Genomic DNA, 11,749 nt, shown 5'->3' with positions numbered 1-11,749 from the left:
CACAACTCTCTGGGTGAAAAAGTTCTTTCTCACCTCAGTTTTAAATGGCCTCCCCTTTATTCTTAGACTGTGGCCCCTGGTTCTGGACTCGCCCAACATTGGGAACATGTTTCCTGCCTCTAACGTGTCCAACCCCTTAATAATCTTATACGTTTCGATAAGATCACGTGAGGCTGCATTTAGAGTATTTAGAGTTCAGTTCTAGGCACCATGTTCGAGGAAAGATAGAAAACAGAAAATAGGTGCAGGAGGAGGCCATTTGGCCCTTCCAGGCAGCACCACCATTCAATGTGATCATGGCTGATCATTCTCAATCAGTACCCCGTTCCTGCCTTCTCCCCATACCCCCTGACTCCGCTATCCTTAAGAGCTCTATCCAGCTTTCTCTTGAATGCATTGAGAATTGGCCTCCACTGCCTTCTGAGGAGTCTCAGGTAAGGAGGGGAATAAAACGTGGAGCCAGAGGAAGGGATGTGGGTGGAAAGGGACAGGAGGGGAGGGGAAAGAGGGGGGCAAGGAAGAGAAATGAGGCCCTCAGGGGATGGGAGATAAGCGTTTGTAGGAGAGGAGAGGGGTTGGGTTGCACATTTCTGAATTTAATGCCCAAAGTTTGGGCGGTCACGGTGGCGCAGCGGTAGATTTGCTGCCGTACAGCGAATGCAGCGCCGGAGACCCGGGTTCCATCCTGACTACGGGCGCCGTCTGTATGGAGTTTGTACGTTCTCCCCGTGACCTGCGTGGGTTTCCTCCGAGATCTTCGGTTTCCTCCCACACTCCAAAGACGTGCAGGTTTTTAGGTTAATTGGCTGGGTAAATGTAAAACTTGTCCCTAGTGGGTGTAGGATAGTGTTAGTGTGCGGGGATCGCTGGTCGGCGCGGACCTGGTGGGCTGAAAGGGCCCGTTCCCACACTGTATCTGTACCTCTCAACTAAAATGAGATGAAAATCTGCCAAAGTGGCCTTCAGGAAACGTCAGAGAGGCGAATCAGAGGGAGAGAGTCTTCTGACGCCGATGATAGTAAACAGGTTGAAGGAACGGGTAGGTCGCACAGTGTGAAAGAAATCAATAGACAATAGACAACAGGTGCAGGAGGAGGCCATTCGGCCCTTTGAGCCAGCACCGCCATTCAATGTGATCATGGCTGATCATTCTCAATCAGTGCCCCGTTCCTGCCTTCTCCCCATACCCCCTGACTCCGCTATCCTTAAGAGCTCTATCCAGCTCTCTCTTGAATGCATTCAGAGAATTGGCCTCCACTGCCTTCTGAGGCAGAGAATTCCACAGATTCACAACTCTCTGACTGAAAAAGTTTTTCCTCATCTCAGTTCTAAATGGCCTACCCCTTATTCTTAAACTGTGGCCCCTTGTTCTGGACTCCCCCAACATTGGGAACATGTTTCCTGCCTCTAAAGTGTCCAACCCCTTAATAATCTTATATGTTTCGATAAGATCTCCTCTCATCCTTCTAAATTCCAGTGTATACAAGCCTATCAATTATATCCCACATAGGGTTCCCTGCTTGTTCTCTGCTGTGTACTGTTGTATCTGTAGATTCGGGGACAGTTTCTTCCAAGCTGTTCGCCGGCGACTGACCCATCCACACCTCACGCTGCCTCGGCAAGGCCAGCAGCACAATCAAGGACCAGTCGTACCCTGGCCACTCCCTCTTCTCCCCTCTCCCATCGGCCAAAAAAGGCACAGCGTACACTGTGTCAGGGGTTATGGGGAGAAGGCAGGAGAATCTGGTTAGGAGGGAGAGATAGATCAGCCATGATTGAATGGCGGAGTAGACTTGATGGGCCGAATGGCCTAATTCTGCTCCTATCCCTTGTGACCTTATGAGGGCCAACTCTGTGGGCCAAGGGGCCTGTTTCTATGCTGTATCGCTAAACAAAAACTTTGATTGTATACTTCCCTGATGCTATACCCTTCAGCCATGGTTTGCTTCACGCATTTAACGTGTGGAAAAGCATACCTCCAGATTCAGGGCAGTTTCTTCCCGGCTGTTATCAGGCAACTGAACCATCCTACCACAACCAGAGAGCAGTGCTGAACTACTATCTACCTCATTGGTGACCCTCGGACTATCCTTGATCGGACTTTGCTGGCTTTACCTCGTACTAAACGTTATCGTGCATCTGTGTGCTGCGGACGGCTCGATTGTAATCACGTATTGTCTTTCCGATGACTGGATAGCACGTCACAAAGGGTTTATACTGTACCTCGGTACACGTGACAATAAACTATATTGTAACTAGTTTTGGTTTTTTTCAGAGATACAGCACAGAAACCGGTCCTGTAGCCCACCAAGACCGCACCGATCCTTACACATTAACACTATTCTTTGTTTCAGTTTTGTTCAATTCTGAAGAAGGGTCTCGACTCGAAAGCAAGCGTGCAGGTGCAGCAGGCAGTGAAGAAAGCGAATGGTATGTTGGCATTCATAGCAAGAGGATTTGAGTTTAGGAGCAGGGAGGTTCTACTGCAGTTGTACAGGGCATTGGTGAGACCGCACCTGGAGTATTGTGTGCAGTTTTGGTCTCCTAATCTGAGGAAAGACGTTCTTGCCTTAGAGGGAGTACAGAGAAGGTTCACCAGATTGATCCCTGGGATGGCGGGACTTTCATATGAAGAAAGACTGGATAGACTGGGCTTGTACTCGCTGGAATTTAGAAGACTGAGGGGGGATCTTATAGAAACATATAAAATTCTTAAGGGGTTGGAGAGGCTAGATGCGGGAAGATTGTTCCCGATGTTGGGGGAGTCCAGAACCAGGGGTCACAGCTTAAGGATAAGGGGGAAGTCTTTTAGGACCGAGATGAGAAAACATTTCTTCACACAGAGTGGCGAGTCTGTGGAATTCTCTACCACAGAAGGTAGTTGAGGCCAGTTCATTGGCTGTATTTAAGAGGGAGTTAGATGTGGCCCTTGTGGCTAAAGGGATCAGGGGGTATGGAGAGAAGGCAGGTACAGGTTACTGAGCTGGATAATCAGCCATGATCATATTGAATGGTGGTACAGGCTCGTAGGGCCGAATGGCCTACTCCTGCATCTATTTTCTATGTTTCTATGTTTCTATGAAACACAGGTAGAGGTGCTACCTGCCCCACTGAGTTACTCCAGCATTTTACGTCTACCTTCAGTTTTGTTCAGTTTAGTTTATTGTCACGTGTACCGAGGTACAGTGAAATGCCTTTGTTGTGTGCGAACCAGTCAGCGTAAAAACAGTGCATGGTTATATCTTCAGTGTAGATACATAAAGGAACGGCGTTCAGTGCGAGGTAAAGCCAGCAAAGTCCGATCAAGGATAGTCCGAGGGTCACCAACGAGGCAGACAGTAGCTCAGAACTGCCCTCTAGTGGTGGCAGGATCACACCAGGGACAATTTACAATCTTTACCAAAGCAAATTAACCCACAAAACCTGCACGTCTTTGGAGTGTGGGAGGAAACCGGAGCTGCCGGAGAAAACCCACGCAGGTCGCGGGGAGAACGTACAAACTCCGTACAGACAGCACCCGTAGTCGGGATCGAACCCGGGTCTTCGGAGCTGTGAGTTGTTCGCCAGCAGCATTATGGGGGACCCCTACCACCCCAGCAACGGACTGTTCCAGCTGCTACGGTCAGGCAAACGCCTCCGCTGTCACGCTGTGAAAACGGAGAGGATGATACGGAGTCTCTTCCCACAGGCCATCAGGACTGTCAACTCTCACATCACCAGGGACTCATTTAATTTACTGTATTAATTTATTTTTTGTGTCAAATTTTTTTTCTATTCTGTTTTGTGGTTTTAGCACAATCCGCAGGCTTTGCCACTTTCATTTCACTGCACATATGTGACAAATAAAGTTGACTTGACTTGACTTGACTTGAGGCAGCAACTCTACCGCTGCGCCACCCATATTTCAAGACTCGAGACCCATGGGGCGTTCCGTGATACGGCCTCAGCTCTGCCCTCGACATCGCAGAGAGAAAGTAACGCCAGGCATCTAGTTTAGTGCAGTTTATCGTCACCTGTCTCGAGGTACAGTGAAAAGCTTTTGTTTCGAGTCACAACCCAGTCACACTCTCTTCTCCCCTCTCCCATCAGGCAAGAGTTGCAGGGTCATGGACACAGGTTGATTGGTAGGGGGGGGGGTGTCAGGGGTTATGGGGAGAAGGCTGGAGGATGGGTTTGAGAGGGAAAGCTAGATCAGCCATGATCAAATGGCAGAGTAGACCTATGGGGCCGAACGGCCTCATTCTGCTCCTATCACTTATGAACTAATGAGAGGTATGAAAACGCACACCTCCAGATTCGGGGACAGTTTCTTCCCAGCTGTTATCAGGCAACTGAACCATCCTACCACAACCAGAGAGCAGTGGTGAACTATCTACCTCATTGGAGACCCTCGGATTATCTTTAATCAGACTTTTTCTTGCACTAAACATTGTTCCCTTTATCCTATTATCTGTACATTGCGGACGGATTGAATGTAAATGGACGTCAGTCACAGAATGCTGGAGTAACTCAGCAGGTCAGGCAGCATCTCTGGGGAGAAGGAATGGGTGACGTTTCGGGTCGAGACCCTTCTTCAGACTGAGAGTCAGGAGAGAGGGGAACGAGAGATACAGGCGGTACTTAGGACAAATGAATGGAAGATATGCTAATAGAGCAGCGATGATCAAGGCGAATGTGGAGCCCACAATGGTCTGTTGTTGGCAGTGGGATCGGTGATAATGGGTTATACAATGGAACTCAACAGGACGACAGCGAAACTAGTACGATGACTAGGGTGGGGGGGGGGGGGGACGGAGAGAGAGAGAGAGGGGATGCAAGAGGTACTTGAAGTTAGAGAAATCAATGTTCAAACTACTTGATAAAGACACAAAATGCTGGAGTAACTCAGCGGGACAGGCAGCATCTCTGGAGAGAAGGAACGGGTGACGTTTCAGGTCGAGACCCTTCTTCAGACAACAGACAATAGGTGCAGGAGTAGGCCATTCGGCCCTTTGAGTCAGCACCGCCATTCAATGTGATCCTGGCTGATCATCCACAATCAGTACCCCGTTCCTGCCTTCTCCCCATACCCCCTGACTCCTCTATCCTTAAGAGCTCTATCTAGCTCTCTCTTGAAAGCATCCAGAGAATTGGCCTCCACTGCCTTCTGAGGCAGAGAATTCCACAGATTTACAACAGATTTACCACTATTACAGATTACAGACTGCTACTTGAAGTTAGAGAAATCAATATTCATACTACTTGAAGTTAGAGAAATCAATATAGAGCGAAGGGAAATGATGGACTTCCAACCCTGCTTCTCCGCTGCCAGCTGATGTCATCCTGTCAGCAAAACTAAGGAGAAAACACCTCCCGCAGTGAGGAGTCCAGATGCTGCACACTTTGTGGTCGATGAAACTGGAAAGCAGACAGTAATGAAAGACAACAATGGTGAAGGAACCGAGCCTGTTGGGGCCTGACCCTAACCATCAATCAGGCAGCGATCAACCAACTTGCCCACGCCGGCCAACAGGCCCCATCCACGCCAGTCCCACCTGCCTGCATTGGGCCCATATCTCTCTCGGCCTGTCCTAGCCCTGTGCCTGTCCAAATGTTTTTTTTTTAAAACGTTGCGATAGTCCCCCTCAACTACCATACACTCACCACCCTTTGCCTGAAAAAGTTACCCCTCGGATTCCTATTAAATCTTTTCCCCTTCACCTTAAACCAATGTCCTCTGGTTCTCGATTCCCCTACTCCAGGCAACAGCGAGACCTGGGTGTCTTGGTACACCAGTCATTGAAAGTAGGCGTGCAGGTGCAGCAGGCAGTGAAGAAAGCGAATGGTATGTTGGCATTCATAGCGAGGGGATTTGAGTATAGGAGCAGGGAGGTTCTGCTGCAGTTGTACAGGGCATTGGTGAGACCACACCTGGAGTATTGCGTACAGTTTTGGTCTCCTAATCTGAGGAAAGACATTCTTGCCATAGAGGGAGTACAGAGAAGGTTCACCAGATTGATTCCTGGGATGGCAGGACTTTCATATGAAGAAAGACTGGATAGACTCGGCTTGTACTTGCTGGAATTTAGAAGATTGAGGGGGGATCTTATAGAAACGTACAAAATTCTTAAGGGGTTGGACAGGCTAGATGCAGGAAGATTGTTCCCGATGTTGGGGAAGTCCAGAACAAGGGGTCACAGTTTGAGGATAAGGGGGAAGTCTTTTAGGACCGAGATGAGAAAGTTTTTTTTCACACCGAGAGTGGTGAATCTGTGGAATTCTCTGCCACAGAAGGTAGTTGAGGCCAGTTCATTGGCTATATTTAAGAGGGAGTTAGATGTGGACCTTGTGGCTAAAGGGATCAGGGGGTATGGAGAGAAGGCAGGTACGGGATACTGAGTTGGATGATCAGCCATGATCATATTGAATGGCGGTGCAGGCTCGAAGGGCCGAATGGCCTACCCCTGCACCTACTTTCTATGTTTCTATGTTTCTAAGAGACTCTGTGCGTCTACCCGATCTATTCCACTCATGATTTTGTGCACCTCTATAAGATCACCCCTCATCCTCCTGCGCTCCAAGGAATAAAGACCGTGTGCATTCGCCCTGCCTGTTCCATGTTGCCAGGACATGTTCCAAATGTTAAGACATTTTGGGAGTGGCTTTTACACAAAGGATTAATAAAGGATTAGTTCCATTGAATGAGTTTGAAATTTAATCTTGCCTCAAACCTGTCGAGCGAGCATGGCAGATGGTGGTTCATTCACCTTTTGTGTCCCAAACAATACTTAACATTCCTGGCGCCTGCATTTACCCGACCTATTCCTCTCAGGGTTTTATGCACCCGTCTCTATAAGGTCACCCCTCATCCTCCTGCGCTCCAGGGAATAGAGTCCCAGCCTGTTCAACCTCTCCCTGTAGCTCTGGCCCTCGAGTCCTGGCCACATCCACGTAAATCATCTCTGCACACTTGACAACATCTTTCCTACAACACGGTGCCCAGATTGGAACACACAGAAGTCTGGAAAAGGGGTCTGGACCCGAAACGTCACCAGTTCCTTCCCTCCAGAGACGCTGCCTGTCCCGCTGAATTACTCCAGCACTTTGTGCCTATCTTTGGTTCTGTTCTCTGTTGTCAATGGACAAATCGTAAAACAATCAGATACGGTGGCAAGGGGAACAGGACATTTGCTTATCTGCAATGGGGTGGATTTGTGCCGTGTTTACTCCGCTGTGCCTGTCGGACATGCATGGTTTATAATCGTTATAAGACCGTTTGGAAGAAGGAAAAATGCTAAAGTGCCTGCTGCAGTAAACAACACATCAAAGGAAAATTATGTACATAAGTAATTAATCTGTGTTGGTGGAGCAATCTCCTAGATTGCTACCAGCGATCACTGCATTTCATTATCATAATCATACTTTATTAGCAAAGTATGTTTTGCAACTTATAAGGAATTCCACTTGCGATACAAGTTGTTCCAATAAAAAGCAACACAAAATACATTTGAACATGAACATTCACCACAGTGACTCCTCCACATTCCTCACTGTGACGGAAGGCGATAAAAAAGTTCCATCTCTTCCTTTCTTTGTCCTCCAGCCTTCAGTTGTCGGGGCGATCTTGGCTCCCGGCGGTCGGGCCTTCACTCGTCGGGGCGATCAAGCTCCTGCATCGGGCGGGGGGATCTCAGCTTCCCCCCGCGCCTGGCGATCGGACCCCAGGCCGGGGCTGGTCGAACCTCCTGCGACTTTGGGGCTTCCCGACACCGGTCTCTACCCGAGACTGCGAGCTCCACGACGTTAAAGTCCGCAGGCCGCGGTTGGAGCGGCGATCCCAGGCGAGGGATCGCACGCTCCGATGGTAAGTCCAAGGCCCCGCGGTGGGGCTCAAAGTCAGTCCCGAGCCAAGGCCGCCGGCTCCACGATGTTAGGCCGCAGAGCGACCGGAGATATACGATCCGGGAAACAATCACATCTCCGGCAAGGTAAGAGATTGGGGAAAAAAATCCCCCCGACCCCCTCTCCCACATAAAACAAACCAGAGAACATTCACACAAACATTTAAAACATACTAAAAATACCAAGAAAGACGAAAAAACAGACAGACTGTTGGCGAGGCTGCCATCGCTGTGATTTGGCGCTCTGGAATAAAGTCCGTGTGTTGTGTTTTGAGGTTTTCTTCGACAGAGCCTGTCTCTTTTCGTCACGTCTGGATGACCTCACTGTCCTTGCTGGGGGTCGTGCAGTCTGTCAAATCCTCCCTCAGCTTGCGGTAATTTTCCCTTCTTCCACTGCACACCTGGAAACGGGAAAGGGGGCAAACGCAGGAAAATGTTAGAGGCATCGTCAGTCACGGACGCAGAGATCCACGCCCCGCTGGAGCAGGCCCTTCGGCCCAACTCGTCCATTCGTAAGTCATACGAGCAGAACTAGGCCTTTTGGCCCATCGAGCCACAGACGGCCGTGGAGGCCAAATCAGTGGATATTTCTAAAGGCAGAGATAGATAGATTCTCGAGTAGACAATAGATGCAGGAGGAGGCCATTCGGCCCTTCGAGCCAGCACTGACATTCAATGTGATCATGGCTGATCATTCTCAATCAGTACCCCGTTCCTGCCTTCTCCCCATACCCCCTGACTCCGCTATCTTTAAGAGCTCTATCTAGCTCTCTCTTGAAAGTATCCAGAAAATTGGCCTCCACTGCCTTCTGAGGCAGAGAATTCCACAGATTCACAACTCTCTGACTGAAAAAGTTTTTCCTCATCTCCGTTCTAAATGTGCAGTTGTCAGGGGACACGGGGAGAAGGCAGGAGAATGGGGTTAGGAGGGAGAGATAGATCAGCCACGTTTGAATGTCAGAGTAGACTCGATGGGCCGAGTGGCCTCTAATTCTGCTCCTATCACATGATATGGATCAAGTGCAGGCAAGTAAGGGCTGGTGTTGGAGTCATGTTCAGCACAAACATATCTAAAATTAGAGAACCAATGTTCATACCGCTGGGCTGCAAGCTGCCCAGGCGAAATATGAGGTGCTGTTCCTCCAATTTGCGGTGGGCTGGAGGAGGCCCATGACAGAAAGGTCAGACTGGGAGTGGGAGGGGGAGTTGAAGTGTTCAGCCACCGGGAGATCAGGTTGGTTAAGGCGGACTGAGCGAAGGTGTTGAGCGAAACGATCGCCGAGCCTGCGTTTGGTCTCGCCGATGTAGAGAAGTTGACATCTGGAACAGCGGATACAGTAGATGAGGTTGGAGGAGGTGCAGGTGAACCTCTGTCTCACCTGGAAAGACTGTTTGGGTCCTTGGATGGAGTCAAGGGGGGAGGTAAAGGGACAGGTGTTGCATCTCCTGCGGTTGCAGGGGAAAGTGCCCGGGGATGGGGTGGTTTGGGTAGGAAGGGATGAATGGAACAGGGAGTTACGGAGGGAACGGTCTCTGCGGAACGCAGAAAGGGGAGGAGATGGGAAGATGTGGCCAGTGGTGGGGTCCCGTTGGAGGTGACGGAAATGGAGGATGATTTGTTGTATACGACGGCTGATGGGGTGGAAGGTGAGGACAAGGGGGACTCTGTCCTTGTTACAAATGGGGGGAGGGGGAGCAAGAGCAAATTTTGAATTTTAAAATCCCTTCGATTTTAACCAGCATCTGCAGTTTTTATCCTAGGATTGTTCAGTTGCCTGATAACAGCTGAGAAGAAACTGTCCCTGAATCTGGAGGTGTGCGTTTTTAGCGTTAAGGGTGCGGGGATCGCTGTTCGGCCCGGACTCGGTGGGCTAAAGGGGCCTGTTTCTGTGCCGTATCTCTGTGTAAATAGAAAGGGAACTGATTTTGTCCAACGCTAATCCTTGCCAACCTACCTTGATCAGAAGGCAGAGTAAGCAAAGTGCACACAGGACACTTGCCATGGATACCATCCGCCACATTATCGAGTCCGCACGTTCCGGTCTTGCGCCATCTAGACAGGAACAAATTTCACTCAGTAAACAGAAACAGAGAAAACAGGTGCAGGAGGAGGCCATTCGACCCTTCGAGCCAGCACCGCCATTCGACAAGATCATGGCGGGTCATCCACAAGCAGTATCTCGTTCCTGCTTTTTCCTCATATCATATCATATATATACAGCCGGAAACAGGCCTTTTCGGGCCCACCAAGTCCGTGCCGCCCAGCGATCCCCGTACATTAACACTATCCTACATCCACTAGGGACAATTTTTACATTTACCCAGCCAATTAACCTACATACCTGTACGTCTTTGGAGTGTGGGAGGAAACCGAAGATCTCGGAGAAAACCCACGCAGGTCACGGGAAGAACGTACAAACTCCTTACAGTGCAGCACCCGTAGTCAGGATCGAACCTGAGTCTCCGGCGCTGCATTCGCTGTAAAGCAGCAACTCTACCGCTGCGCTACCGTGCCGCCCATATATACCCTCGATTCCTTTAGCCCCAAGAGCTAAATCTAACTAGCTAATCTCTAATTCTGGTTAGCTAATCCGCTGGAGAGTTGCTGCCTTCCGGGAAATGCAGCGCCGGAGACCCGGGTTCGATCTGTGCTGTCTGTACGGAGTTTGCACGTTCTCCCCGTGACCTGCGTGGGTTTTCTCCGAGATCTTCGGTTTCCTCCCACACTCCAAAGACGTACAGGTATGCAAGTTAATTGGCTTGGTAACTGTAAAAATTGTCCCTAGTGAGTGTAGGATAGTGTTAATGTGCGGGGATCGCTGGGCGGCGCGGACCCGGTGGGCCGAAGGGCCTGTTTCCACGCTGTATCTCTAAACTAACTCTCTCTTGAAAACCAGGCAGCACGTGATATAATAGGCATTATTTTCAAGTATTTTCAAGAATCTAGCACTTTGTGTTTTGATTTGGTAAACCGGACCAAGAGTGTTGCCAGGACTCGAGGGTGTGAGCTGTAGGGAGAGGTTGAGCAGGCTGGGACTCTATTCCATGGAGCGCAGGAGGATGAGGGGTGATCTTATAGAGGTGTACAAAATCAAGAGAGGAATAGATCGGGTAGGGGAATCGAGGACCAGAGGACGTGGGTTCAAGGTGAAGGGGGGAAAGATTTAATAGGACACTGAGGGGTAACCTATTCACACAGAGGGAGGTGGGTGTATGGAACGAGCTGCCGGAGGTCAGAGGAGGTAGTTGAGGCAGGGATTATCGCAACGTTTAAGAAACATTTGGACAGGTACATGGATAGGGCAGGTTTGGAGGGATGTGGGCCAAACGCAGGCAGGTGGGACATGTTGGCCGGTGTGTGTGTCTTTGTAGCGTTGGAGGAAACTGGAGCACCCAGTGAAAACCCACTCAGGTCACGGGGAGAACGTACAAACTCCGTACGGACAGCACCCGTAGTCAGGATCGACCCTGGGTCCCCGGCGCTGTGAGGCAGCAACTCTGCCGCTGCGCCACCGTGCCGCCCTTGTGCGTTTATTTCCCTCCATATCATTCAAGAGAGAGCTGGATAGAGCTCTTAAGGATGGTGGAGTCAGGGGGTATGGGGAGAAGGCAGGAACGGGGTACTGATTGAGAATGATCAGCCATGATCACATTGAATGGTGGTGCTGGCTCGAAGGGCCGAATGGCCTCCTCCTGCACCTATTGTCTATATGCTGGCCGATCCTCCAGCACATTGTGCATTTTCTCAGGATTGCAGCCTCTGCAGTTCCTTGTGCCTCCACGTTGAACACGAGAGGAGTTCAGAGCGACCTGTTCGACGTCTCGCGTCAATTATCTATGAACAGCTCTCCTCCACTGCTCTGGCTATC

The 11,749-nt window shown here is 50.0% G+C and overlaps 1 protein-coding gene across 1 annotated transcript in view; it reads right to left on the bottom strand.

Moving 5' to 3' along the window:
* Positions 1-7,408: 7,408 nt before the first annotated feature.
* Positions 7,409-11,749, bottom strand: part of cd83 (CD83 molecule) — a 28,053-nt gene continuing 23,712 nt past the window's right edge. Inside the window, exons 5-6 of the mRNA XM_078430123.1 lie at positions 9,836-9,933; positions 7,409-8,281 (exon numbers count right to left, since the gene is read on the bottom strand). Of these exons, the coding sequence (XP_078286249.1) occupies positions 8,186-8,281; positions 9,836-9,933 (194 nt within the window). The 3' untranslated portion in view covers positions 7,409-8,185. The remainder of the gene's footprint in view (positions 8,282-9,835; positions 9,934-11,749) is intronic.

The sequence above is a fragment of the Rhinoraja longicauda genome, chromosome 2 (assembly GCF_053455715.1).
Source record: "Rhinoraja longicauda isolate Sanriku21f chromosome 2, sRhiLon1.1, whole genome shotgun sequence".
NCBI lineage: Eukaryota > Metazoa > Chordata > Chondrichthyes > Rajiformes > Arhynchobatidae > Rhinoraja > Rhinoraja longicauda.
Note: the sequence above shows the minus strand (reverse complement) of the source record. Positions and strands in the feature narration are given on the sequence as shown.